The sequence below is a fragment of the Aulonocara stuartgranti genome (assembly GCF_965226115.1).
Source record: "Aulonocara stuartgranti genome assembly, chromosome: 6".
Taxonomy (NCBI): domain Eukaryota; kingdom Metazoa; phylum Chordata; class Actinopteri; order Cichliformes; family Cichlidae; genus Aulonocara; species Aulonocara stuartgranti.
Genome location: NC_138944.1, coordinates 37,069,952 through 37,083,322, shown reverse-complemented (window position 1 = coordinate 37,083,322; position 13,371 = coordinate 37,069,952). Strand labels below are relative to the sequence as shown.

The following is a 13,371-nucleotide window of genomic DNA, read 5'->3' as shown; positions in this document are numbered from 1 at the left end:
AGTTAGAGGTGGTAATGCGTCGACTCGTCAATCGCTAAATAGTACAACGAAGAAGAAAAAGACCGGATGTTTATGTCAATGACGTTAGCAGGCGTCATTTTCAAAGCTCTTTACGGCCGTTGTCTTGGTGCTGAGTGTTTAACTCTGTACAAACAATAAAGCGCAACTACTACTTCGATAAACTACACCGGTAACATTAGCAGGATGGGTTCACGCTAACACCTAACCGGCTTGTGTGAAGGTGAGAACGGACAAGTTAAAATTAGTTAACATCGTTTCTCTTTATGTCTGGTTGGGAACGGCTAGTCAAGCTAGCTAACAGCTGTTGTAAAATCAGTTTTGAATTGTTGTTAGGACAGTAGGAAATCAACGCAGATGTTAGACTTATTTATTTACTCTTGGTTTATTTGATATTTGTTATAGAGTATCTACAGACTGTTTGTTAAAATTGCAACTGCGCTAGTAATCATACCAAAAGTGTGTCTCATTGTCCAACACTGTGATAAAAGCCCATGCGTAAAACGTGTTTGAAAAGCTTTACATGTATCAAAAGAACATTTTGTTTATGACATAACATCTTGCATCCTGCATATCTGGTTTTGTCTTTGTGTTCTATTTAGATTTTTTTTCATGTAGGACTGTTTTCATATCAGTGACTGGAAGCTGGAAATATTATGGACAATCTGGATTTCTCAGAGGAGGAAATTCAAGAACAGTTAGCCCTCCTTGGCTACAAAAACATACCAAAGCACAGGCTGCGTGAATTTAAACAAGGTTAAACATATATCTACCAACCCTTCTTAAACCTCCCAACTCACATTGCCATATTGTTTTGCAGTTTAATATATTTATTGTGCACTGATTATTTACATTTTTAATTCTAAGAATTGATCTCTTGTTTTTCTTAATTTTCTGTCATATACTCACATTAAACATAAAAGTTTCAAATAATGAGCTCAGTAATTTTCTGTCATATATTAAACATAATCAAAGTTTCAAAAAATTAGCTCAGTAAGTAATCTCTGCGAGTAAAAAGCTCAGACTTTAGGAGTTTCAAAGAGTTGAGTAATTGTTTTTTGGGGGAGGGGGTGTAACTTGTCTTAGATAATGGATTTCCCTTATGTGGTTATGTCAGGAGCACAACTCTAGTATGGGCACACGTGTTGTTCAAACCATCAGTTTCTGAGGCGCAGTTAATCAGAGGAAAGTTAGCCTAAAGAGAGATGAAATTAAACAGTTGTTTCACACTATAGATGAACTGAGGGGCTGCACAGAAGTTAAGGATTATTTTGAACTGTGAATCATGCAGAGCTACTCTGGTAGAGTGTAATAATAGAAATAGATGTGGAAATGACAGGCATTACAGGAAATGATTGCAGACATGTTAATCAGTAAATATTGAGGGGAAACTGTCATTTCTGTGATTAGATCTGGATGAGCTGGTTCGACGAGGGGAGTGGAAAGGCCTTTCCTCATCAAATGAGATAAATGCCAAATCTCAGGCAACTACACCTCAGCCAAGTCCCCCTGCCTATACCAAAGAAAAGGGTCAGAGCACTCACTTTGTGATTTTGAGTATTTCACTTTTATAACACTTAATAACATCTAACTTGAGCTCTGTTTTTCTCCACAGTTAGTCCACACTGCTTTAAAGGCACTAGTGAATCATTCTTCCTACATGCAGGCAGTACAGACCATGCCAGAAAGGTAAGCATTAATGACTCATAACATACAAGATATGTTTTTATATTATATTCATTTATTCTTGCATTCATTGCTCTATTGAGCCAAATGCTGTTAATGTGTTGCCACATAAAATCATGTCATGAGTAGCACTACTTTGATTGGACAACAAACATAGTCTTAATTGTAATGGTGTCAGGCATGTGCAATAAATTAAAAGCATGTAATGTCACACCCAGACGCTCATCAACTGTTATAACGGAGACTATGACTCGTACGCTCAACACTCGGTGGCCCAGAAGCTCAAGCTCCCTCCAGGTGCTCCAAGCAGGCTTCAGGTGGAGCAGGATCTTGAGGATACCATCCACTCACCACTGACAGATAGCTACACATCTACCCCAGACACCCAGGGGAGACACTTCATCAAGAGAAAAGTTCTGAGGTAGTTTTACGAATCGTGTGCTAATTTTTTCATTTGTTTGTCCAGAGTTAATTTGGTAATGGTAAATGGCCTGTATTTATATAGCGCTTTACTAGTCCCTAAGGACCCCAAAGCGCTTTACATATCCAGTCATCCACCCATTCACACACATTAGTTAATTTTAGTTTTATTTGTCTTTCCAACTAGCAGCAGCTGGATTTTTCTTTGTATTAATAAAAAAAGCACGTAAAGAGTAGAATTTCATGCATTTCTAGGAAACAGCTTTCCGGATACAATTTTGTTCTGATTACCAAAGAACAAGTTTGTTTGTTTATTTTTGTTTGTTTTTTTCATGTTATTCTGCTCTGTAACCACTAATGGCTCACGAGTGAAAGAGTCTATGGGTTTATGGGCCTATGTGCTTACTGTCTGGATTAGTCTGTTTTATTTTTTTACAGTTTATTTAAACTTTAAACTTTATTACAGTTTAGCCCAAGATTTTAAATAAATATGAAATAAAACCCGTGTTTTTCATCATCTCTGACACCGATCTCCAATTTATATCGCAGGTCGGTATTCAAATTTAAGTTGTTTTTTTAATCATTGACATATTCTTCTCTTTTTATATCATTTCTTCATTGGCTAACACTAACAGGGAATTTGTGGCACATCTGGAACAAGTCAACTTATTGTGGAGATATGACTTGTTCCAGATGTGCCAAATGGAGAAGGTCTTCAACTCTAATTATGCTTCCCGCCCCTCAGGAAACACAAAGGACAGTCACTTGTCTGTGATGAATCAGTCTACAGTGAAGACTCAGGTAACAAAAACTAATGGACAAAAATCTGTAATATCTTCTGATCATCTGCTTTAAGGTTTATTGTTCTAAAATAATAAGTAATAATGTTCGATTTTATGTTTTCACAAAGCTGTAATGTACAATTGTACTGTGTACTATTAATCAAATTGGGATTTTTTTTTTTTAGGTAGCTTTACTATAACTAGATTAGAATAAAAAAAAAATAGGTAAACTGAAGTGCAGAAATAATTTCAAGAAGAAAATGAAAGAATAAATTGACTGAGTACTGCTGTAGACATCCAGTTTGTATTTATGGATCACAACAAGTTTTATCCGAAGTTTCATGTTTATAGTTGAACCCTGGCCTTCATTGTCTCACAATAAGAAACAACTATTGAAACAAGCAGCATTAAAGAGTAAATGCAGCAGTGTAATTCCTTTTGGTCAGCAGCAGTGGGCGCTGTTCCAGTGAGAAGAAGCTTTTGAGGCTTCAGCTAATCCTCTTAGCTACTTCCTTAAGTCCTGTGCCTTCTCAGATCACACACTCCATACACCTGAGTTGTAGTGCAAACTCAACATGTACAAAATGTGCAGCACTCAGTCAGACGAAGAGAGTGAAGATGACAAGAATTCCCTTTCCTCCTCATTTTGGTCTGATGGAGATGAGGAGAAAGAAGAAGAAGAGGATGAGATTGAGCGAATGATTGACTCTAAACCAGCCACCGATGCAGAAGATTTACTTCAGGGGGCTTCAGAGGAGGTAAAGAGTGGGTTGAACAACCAGAGCAACTTCAGCAAGGAAAGTTTGGATAAGACAAATAACGATGAGGAGGAGGAAGAAGAAAGGTGTAGTAGCAGTCCAGATAGTCTCGCACCAAGTCTGATGACCTCTGGCTACGGGACCTACAAACCAGAGGGGCAGGAGGGAGCAGAGTACAGAGATGACCACACCATAACAGAGTTTGATCAGGATAGTCTGTCTGAGATGAGAGAGGACGAAGAGGACAGTCGGTCACTCAGCAGCTTTGGCGACTTTATTGAACCTACACATAAGCCAGACTTCAATGAACTGTCTGTGTTAGAGGTCAGCAAGATTTTTGATAATGTGGCGTGCTGTAGAGAAATCATCCACATCACAGAAGTGCATTCGGAACAGAAGAAAAAGCAGGCAGGTGAGGAGGAGTGCGATCTACATGCGGCATCTGAAAAGAAAGCACCAAAAGAACAGCATCGCACTGTTCAGGCTGAAGACATGTTCCGGCTGAACGAGAAGCAAAAACAAGAAATAGAGGTGCACGACCTTCATGGGTTCAATAATGTCAAGAAAGACGTCGGAGGAAAAGCGGAGTGTGAAGATCCAGACGAGTCTTCGAGCAACAAAGACATCAAGTTTATTGACTCCAGAGTGAACATTAGCTCGACCATGATGTATGGCAACATGTGTGCAGAGTGGGAAGGAAACCTCAGACAGGACAGGGGTAAATGTTTTCCAGCTTCTAAATCAGCACGTCATGATACTTGTTACTGTAAGGAGGTTGTTTTTTTTTGCTGTTTGGTCAGAGGCTCAGAAATGGGCTACATGTTTTTGGGCATTTAGCCATAAAAAGGTCAGCTTTGAATAATAAATTACATCCCAGTTTGGACATTTAAAAAAAGGTTATTGAATTTATATTCAGAAAAATAAATACATGTTGTATGAAAACAATTTTTCAAAGAGTTAAATTTCTTGATATAAGATGTACATTTTTAATGCAGGTATTAAATTTCAACATCACATTAATTGTAAATTGACTTCTCAATTAGTGTTGATATGAAAAGTTTAAAAGGTGGGCTGATTATGCTTTCCCTTATTTTCTAACATATATATGTACTATTACAAAATAAATACTTCTGTTAAACAGGTCGAGTGTTTTAAATAATGAGGTGTTCATGTGTGTTAGTAATCGATGTGAGACTTAAGCTTCTCACTGATCTAAATGCTCATTTTAAGGCCGTTTTTTCAACCCTTTGAGGGCAGCCAATCAGGAGAATGTTGTCTTGGAGCCACTTATAGGAAGAGGAACTAAAATGTAATTCTGTCAGAGAGTAGATGAACCTTGAAGCAGAACCAAGGCTCACTATCAAATTAAAAATAATTATTTTGAATTGTGGCAAAAATATGGAAATTTGCTAATTTTAGCAGGGAAAGTTTAATATTTATACATGTATTAACACAGACTTTGCTACTCTCTTCAAAGTTGCTAAGAATCCAAATATGGAGTTGGAGATAAGCAAACTATGTCTCTTTTAAAGTAGCTGAGAGTGAAGTGTTGGGTTTGCTGATGGTTAGTAATTTGTGTTTGCAGGTACAGCGAGCTGTCTGGAAGAAAGACTGGCTCAACTTCATTTAGCCACATCACCTGAGCAGGAGTCACCTGAGTCAGACAATGAAGACCTGGACGATCAGAGCGACACTCAGACCTCTGAGAGTGAAAGAGTGTCTTTAAGCGCTTTTGAATTGTACATGAAAGGCATGGTGGGTAATATGTCTGTGAAGGTTCTCAGTCATCCAGGTCATCGTAGTCAAAGGAGCTTGCAAAGAAAAGCGTCTGGACTTCTTTAAGTTGCTTGAAGACGTTTCACCTCTCATCCGAGAAGCTTCTTCAGTTCTAATGTCAAATGGTGGAGAGTCCCAGATATAAACCTAGTGGGAGTGACCCCCCACAGAGGGACAAAAGGACCCCCTGATGATCCTCTAATCGCCTGAGCCAAGGTGGGAAACTGGGCGTGGGTCCCAATCCGCCAGAGTTTCGGGTGTGTTCATTGTGAAACCTGGCCCCACTTTATCATGCGAATTCCTGAGGTCAGATGGCCCAGGATGTGAGTGGGCGTTAAGGCAACTTAAAGAAGTCCAGACGCTTTTCTTTGCAAGCTCCTTTGACCATGGTGGGTAATGTAGTCTCTTAAGATTTAAGAAATTTAATAGAGTTCAAAGTGTGTCTTCTGTCCTATCTTGCTCCTCCTGCCAACGGGTGAGGGGGGATAGCTGCCCTTCCCTTAGCCTGGTTCTGCCAGATATTTCATCCTGTTAAAAGGAATTTTTTTTCCTTCCCACTGTCACCAAGTGCTTGCTCATAAAGGGGTCATTTGATTGTTGCTGTTCTCTCTCTATGGGTTTACCCTGTTGTAGGGTCTTAGTTTACAATACAAAGTGCCTTGAGGAGACTGTTGTTGAGATTTTATGCGATATTATATCTATAGCTATATTATATTAATAAAACTAACACATTTTCTTCTGTTAATAACAGTTGAAGATGTAATATCTTGTTTTTTTCTTCTGTTTGTCTTTCTTTATGGTGGAAGCAGACTCGAACTAAGAGTGATGGTGATATAAGGCCCAAACCAAAGTCCTGTAAGCTGGCAATAAAGCACAATATAAAGATTTTGCTTTCTCTGAACTTTCGATAATTTCTCACATAGATTTTCATTTCAGTCATCCGGCCAGTGATGAGTCAACAGACCATAAAGAAGACTGACCCAGTAGCCAAGTAAGTTACAAAATGCAGTGGTTAAAAAATGAAAAGGATTGCCACTTCTGTTTGAGATTCACACCTGAAATAATGTGGAATTATGATTCTAGAGGCTCCTGATAGGTTTCTTAATGATTTCTTTTCCATTAGAAGACTCATGTGCAGCACCTTAATGCTTCCAAATTCAAAATTCAAATTTTTATTTGTCACGTACACAGTCATACACAGTACGATATGTAGTGAAATGCTTGGACAACTGCTCGTGACCTAAAGAAAACAAAAAAGGAAAAGGCTATGAATAAGAAAGGAAATAAATATGAAAAATTAAAAAGGGTAAATTTAACTAGGAAGGAATAAAATATAAATTAAGGTTAAAAATGAAATAACTGTACAACACAAATTAGAATGGAGGGTAAATTTAACTGGGAAGAATAAGATAAAGATAAATATATAAATTAAAGTTGAAAATAAAATAACTGTACAACAAAATACACAATACACAATATAGATCTATATAAGAATGTATGAAGAAATCTAAATATAAATAAATATATACACAATAACAGCAGCTGTACAAGTATTAACCGGAAATGAAGAATATAGTGACCAGTGTTGTGCAAAACCAAAGTCCAGAAAGTCCAGTGTGTGTGTAAGAACCATATGTGTGGGTCAGTACTGTGTGGTGGTGTGATTGAGAGACCGTATCGCCTGCGGGAAGAAGCTCCTCCTCAGTCTCTCTGTGTTGGTCTTCAGGGAGCGGAATCGCTTTCCATACAGCACTTCAGTACTTCCTATAACTTGTGTTAGTGTAAGTTAGACAGTAATTATGCCAAATAAAGGACAGTAATTTTAATTGATTATCCTCATGTTGTATAACAGTTCTGTAACATTCTGTTTGTACTTCCTTAATACAGCAGCAGTCTGGAAGAATCACACCCATCAGGTTCACATTGATGTGATGGTTACATGTTTGCTCACTGGGTTTTCTTATATCTGCAGGTATTTCCAGTACAAGCAGCTCTGGGAGATGTTCAAACTTTCAGGAGAGAAGGACAGGAGGGCACTGCGCTCAGAGATTAAGGTAGAAAATATAACTTCAATAGGCAAGTTGTTAGCACTCCTCACATAGATGTTCAATCATCTTTGTTTTCATACTTGTGGGATGAGACATAAAGTTATTACACCGTCGCTTTTCTCAGTAATAGAATGATCTGACTTATAAATTCCTGTTTTGTTTCATTGTCCTGGGCAGCAATGTTTATTGGAAGTACTTATGAGTGTATGTTTTTCTTTTCAGCAACGGCTCACATATCAGCCTCCACCAGTAAGTATTTCTCCAGATTTTTTTTTCTATTTCTCATTTGTCCTTTTTGTACACAAGTTGTGTGAATACAAACTTTGGATAATCTCTCTCAAAACATAAAATATATGGTATACCATACCATAAAATAAATTATGGTAAAAATAATAATAATAATAATAATAATAATACATTTTATTTAAAAATAGCGCCTTTCAAAGCACCCAAGGATACTGTACAACAAATAAAAACACAAAAACTGGAAATATACACAATAATAAGAATAACAGATAAAAGTTAAGAGCATACAGAGGTTTAAACATAAGCAATTTTAAACAGATGAGTTTTGAGGGTGGACTTAAAAAGAGGGAATGAACTACTATTACTGAGGTCAGGGGGTAAGAAATTCCAAAGTCGAGGGGCAGAACAACTAAAAGCCCCGCCCCCATTGTAATCAGATGAGCGGAAGGAACAGAGAGAGAAAGAGAAGATGAAGATCTGAGGCACCGGGATGGGAAGTTCATCTGTACTAAATCGGAGAGAGAGAATGAATAGCCTTAAATGTATAAAGGATTATTTTAAAATGGATGCGAAATTTAACCGGAGCCAGTGTAGCTACTTCAGGAGTGGGGAGATGTGGTGGGTAGAGAAAGTCCTAGTAATAATATGGGAGTTCTGGACACGTTGGAGCTTGTTAATGGATTTTTGTGTAAGGCCAAATAATAGTGAGTTACAGTAATCAATTCGCGAGATAACAAGATTATGGACGAGAATGGCAGTGGCATGAGGAGTGAGGAAAGGGCGGAGGCGATTGATGTTACGGAGTTGAAAATATGTTGCACGTGTGACATTATTGATATGTGAATTAAAGGACAATGTGCTATCAAGAATGACACCCAAGCTTTTCACAGAGGGAGAGATAGGGACCAGCGAATTATTGATAGTGAGAGAGAAATCGTTAATTCTGGATAGCAATCGTTTAGTGCCGACCATGAGAAGTTCTGATTTATTGCTGTTGAGTTTAAGGAAGTTGGAGGAGAACCAGGAATTGAGTTCAGCTAAGCAGAGGGTGAGGGAGGGTGGAGGAAGGGGTAGAATCGGGTTTGGTAGAGAGGTAAAGCTGGGTGTCATCAGCATAGCAGTGGAACCGAATGTTATATTTACGAAAAATGTGTCCGAGTGGAAGAAGCTAAATGATGAAAAGGAGGGGCCTGAGGACAGATCCCTGGGGCACCCCAGTAGATAGAGAAGGCTGAGAAGTGAAGGATTTTCATTGAATGAACTGAGTGCGGTCAGACAGGTATGATTTAAACCAGGCTAATGGAGTATGAGAGAGACCAATAGAAGCTAATCTGCTAAGAAGAATGGGATGAGAGATGGTGTCAAAGGCTGCACTCAGATCAAGGAGAATAAGGATGGAGAGGAGACCAGAATCAGCTTGCCATAAGAAGATTGTTTGTTATTTTTATAAGAGCAGTTTCGGTGCTATGCAGAGGACGGAAACCAGACTGGAACTGTTCGTAAAGGTTATTATCAGTTAGGTGTAGATGGACTTGTGAAGCAACTATTTTTTCAAGAATTTTTGAGAGGAATGAGTCCTATCTCCAATCTAGGAGATAGGACGAAAATTGTTAAAGTTGTTGGGATCTAGACCTGTTTTTTTCAGGATTGGGGTAATGGCGGCAACTTCGAAAGAAGCAGGAACAGTTCCAGTGGTGAGTGAAGAGTGAATAATAGCAGATATGAGGGGAAGGAGAGGGGGTAAACAGGCTTTGACAAGGACAGTGGGGATAGGATCAAGCTGGCAGGTAGAAGGCTTTGATTTGTGGATGAGCTCAGCAATATTAATTAAAGACGGAAGTTGAAAAACAGAGAGGAAGTGAGAAGGGGGTGGAATTAAGACAGAAGAGCTACATTGAGCATTAGGGACCAAGTCTAGGTGTATTTTTGGAATTTGGACGAGCTCATCAGCTGTATACTGATGGATCCCAGTGCAAAGTCGGAAGATCGATGACATAAAGATCCAGACCCACACAGACAGTGCATAGATCCTGAGAGGCCACATCACGGACAGGAAGAACCGGACAGAGACACCGGTGGGCCGTAGAGACAGGAACAGGACAGGAATCCGGTAGCGACAGAGGTAGCGATGAGTAGCGGCAGCAAGTCGCGCCAGCGTTCACTCAACCGGAAGGTTAAAATGTATCAGAGGAAAAATAAAAATAAATGAAAAACATGAAATGAGAAGGTGTGTTCAACCTTTTGACTGGTAGTGTACATCTATTTCATGGACGAATTTGTAAGAAATGCAAATATGTCCCAAGTGCAATGACCTGCAGCTCTTTATTTCAGATTTTGTCTGAAACAAGAGTTTATTGTTTTATCTCCGTCCTTTAAAGTCTTAACCCTCTGTGGTTGGATCTTATCTTTGGATCTTTACACATTCTGCAAATATTTTCCAAGAACACAATGGGCAGCTGTTTATAGGAGAGTGTGGATGTTCTGAGAAGTGTTAAAGGGTAAATAAAGGTAGCACTGTGTTCAGAGTAAGATTTCTATTTGAATCTCTTTGACCACGTGTAACAAACACAACGGTCACTTGGCAAACAGAGCTAAATTTTCCTTTAACTTGATGTGTAAAGAACTGAGATCAAAAATCTACACAAAACGTCTCTCAACTGTTTAAGTGGCTTACATATCTGAGCCTGCTGTTGCATAGATCACAGTTGGAGACTCAGAACATCCGAAAGTGATCAGCTTTAGTGGTTAAACAGTTTATCCCTCGTCTTTGCAGCCTAAACCTCGGAGAGTTTACGTACCCAACACCTACATCGTGCCAACAGAGAAGAAACGGTCAGCACTTCGCTGGAAGATCAGGAATGATTTGGCCAGTGGTCTTCTTCCATACAAATGATTACACTCTGCATGTTGTTTTTACATATTTTTATTAAACTTTTGCTTTTTTTTTTTATCATTGGAGTTATTTATTATTGACTTTCTTGTTACAAAAAATAAAAACAAAGAAAATGTGACTCACTTAACTCAGTTAATATGTTACAGGTCACTCTTTAAGGAAAGTCAGAGTAGGTTAGTTTAAACGGGTAGAGAGGCGTGTAACGTTCATCGTGCCAGAAACTTAACCTTTTCCAAAGTGAGGACGATGGCTTCATGTTTCAGCATGCTGTGGACATTCAGACCTGAGAGAGAAAATATGACAAACTGTGTGAGTTTTAAAGAAGAGATTTGTTACATATAACACTTAAAACCCTGAGCTTTTTAACAACTGTTTAATTAAACTGGCATGTTAGGGGTCCATAGACACAGTGCTGCAAAGACTTCAATGCATGAAATATTTTGCACAGAGAGGCATTTTTTGAAAAATGTATTGATAGCAATGTTGAATATTATTACAGGGTGGCTGACCTCTCCCTTAGAGATAGGGTGAGAAGTTCAGCCATCCGGGAGGGGCTCAGAGTAGAGCAGCTGCTGCTCCACATCAAAAGGAGCCAGCTGAGGTGGTTCGGGCATCTGACAAGGATGCCCCCTGGGCGCCTCCTGGGTGAGGTGTTCCAGGCATGTCCCACCGGGAGGAGGCCCCGGGGCAGACCCAGGACACGCTGGAGAGATTATATCTCTCGGCTGGCCTGGGAACGCCTTGGTATTCCCCCGGATAAGCTGGAGGAGGTGGCTGGGGAGAGGGAGGTCTGGGCCTCTTTGCTTAGGCTGCTGCCCCTGCGACCCGGCCTCGGATAAAGCGGATGAAGATGGATGGATGGATGGATGGATGGAGGAAAAAAAACTACATGTAAAATAATCCAAAGACATGCAGCTTGTGGGGATAGGTTAATTGGATAATCCAAATTGCCATTAGGTGTAAAATGGTAAATGGCCTGCATTTGTATAGCGCTTTTCTAGTCCCTAAGGACCCCAAAGCGCTTCACAGAGAAGCGGGGTACACCCTGGACAGGTCGCCATTCTGTCGCAGGGCTAACACAGAGAGACAGACAACCATTCACACTCACATTCACACACTGGTGATGGCAAGCTACATTGTAGCCACAGCTGCCCTGGGGCGCACTGACAGAAGCGAGGCTGCCGGACACTGGTGCCACCGGGCCCTCTGACTACCACCAGTAGGCAAACATGGGGTTAGTATCTTGCCCAAGGATATTTGGCATGCAGCCAGGAGGCAGCCTGGGATCGAACCACCAACCTTCTGATTAGTGGCTGACCTGCTCTGCCACCTGAGCTACAGCCACAGGTGTGAATGTGCGAGTGAATGTGAGTGCGAATGGTTGTCTGTCTCTCTGTGTTAGCCCTGCGACAGAATGGCGACCTGTCCAGGGTGTACCCCGCCTCTCGCCCTATGACAGCTGGGATAGGCTCCAGCGCCCCCCGCGACCCTGAAAAGGATAAGCAGAAGCGAATGGATGGATGTAAAATAATTACACCGTGATGCCTCTGCCTTTGTAAATAGAGGGACAGTAACTGCGTGTTTATATGTAAGCGTGTAAAACCTGAAGATATACAAAATACTGTTAATCTGACTATCTGCCATTCTGCAATTCCCCTCATGTAAGCAATAACGTGGCGCACAGCTGATGTGAAAAAAGGCACATACCATAAACGTTGCGTGAAGAACTCTGTATTCCTCGTCCACACGTAAACGCAAAAAATTCGTTTTAAAAAATCTCAGTTTTCGGTGATTCGAAACGCCGTTTACGTGTGGAAGAAACAGCTGCGTTTTCAAAAATACCCGTGTAGGTGCGTTAGTAGTTTATTTTCTTACTACCTGCAGATTACTTGTATTTGCTTAATTGTTTACTAAATGTTTGAGGTGTGAAATAAACCGCAATTGAGCAAATATGGGTGTGTGTGGTTGGAGGATGTGTTAGTGCGCGCGTGTGTGTGTGCGCGTGAGGGGGGCGCGAACATTTTTCTGTAAAACAAAGGGGGGCCCTTCGAAAAAAGTTTGGGAACCACTGAATTAATCTGCTAAAACTGAGTTAAGAGAGACAAAAATCACTCAGTGTGAACTTACCGATTGCTGGAATGATGTTCACTGTCTTCAAGTTTGCCGTGGCCTGAAGGATGTTTTCAGAAAAGTCTTCACCTCTGAAAGCAACAACAACAACGTGAGCACTGAGCAACAGTGGGCGTCCAGTGGTGGAGATTCAAACAGATTTTAAAGTTGATCATTTCGAGTTCAAAGTTTATTCGCCACATGCAGTGGCAGGTTGCCCTGCAGTGGAATGAACCCGCCCCCTGACCTTACACATACAACACAGACATCACATGGGGATACAAGTCAGAGAACGGTTGCATTACAGAAAAAAACACTGAAATGTACACTACAGTGGGAAAGGTACAAGAGGAAAAAAAGAGACCTCTACTCATGCTGGGCTACAGGAGGACAGCATGAGAACAGGAAACAAAAAAACTCCTCTGCACAGAAAAGCACATAAATGTCCACAGTACAACATTATAGAGCACGTGACCAGTAACAGGGTTCGGTAGGGGATAAGGAGTTCTCCCAGGCAACACAGCAGCCATCCTGCCACTGCGCCGACTCTCCAGTGCGGGCCCAGACCCGCCTCGTGTTCCCAGGAGGCAACAAGCATCGAAGGCGTTGGAAGGGGACAGGGGATGTGTGAGTGC

General features: G+C 40.5%; 1 protein-coding gene across 2 annotated transcripts; it reads left to right on the top strand.

The window, feature by feature from the left end:
- Nucleotides 1-41: 41 nt before the first annotated feature.
- Nucleotides 42-10,745, top strand: hyls1 (HYLS1 centriolar and ciliogenesis associated). 2 transcript variants are annotated; one of them, XM_082537527.1, is made up of 12 exons: nucleotides 42-241; nucleotides 637-774; nucleotides 1,429-1,548; nucleotides 1,634-1,707; nucleotides 1,923-2,125; nucleotides 2,870-2,925; nucleotides 5,250-5,419; nucleotides 6,250-6,295; nucleotides 6,377-6,431; nucleotides 7,413-7,494; nucleotides 7,711-7,737; nucleotides 10,508-10,745. In XM_082537527.1, exons 2-12 carry the CDS (start codon nucleotides 675-677, stop codon nucleotides 10,625-10,627), a joined length of 1,053 nt encoding a protein of 350 aa, XP_082393653.1. In that variant the 5' UTR covers nucleotides 42-241; nucleotides 637-674; the 3' UTR covers nucleotides 10,628-10,745. The 2 variants fall into 2 exon arrangements, with proteins under 2 accessions (XP_082393653.1, XP_082393652.1); XM_082537526.1 differs by lacking the exons at nucleotides 42-241; nucleotides 637-774; nucleotides 1,429-1,548; ... (1 more) ...; nucleotides 1,923-2,125; nucleotides 2,870-2,925 and adding an exon at nucleotides 3,150-4,382.
- The last annotated feature ends 2,626 nt before the right edge of the window (nucleotides 10,746-13,371 follow it).

What these genes read in the sequence shown, in the direction of transcription:
- hyls1 (XM_082537526.1), top strand. Translation starts at nt 3,482, where the DNA reads ATGTACAAAATGTGCAGCACTCAGTCAGACGAAGAGAGTGAAGATGAC. An exon ending in AAACCTCAGACAGGACAGGG is followed by an intron (nt 4,383 to 5,249) that starts GTAAATGTTTTC and finishes TTGTGTTTGCAG; the next exon opens with GTACAGCGAGCTGTCTGGAA. An exon ending in AAGACTGACCCAGTAGCCAA is followed by an intron (nt 6,432 to 7,412) that starts GTAAGTTACAAA and finishes TTATATCTGCAG; the next exon opens with GTATTTCCAGTACAAGCAGC.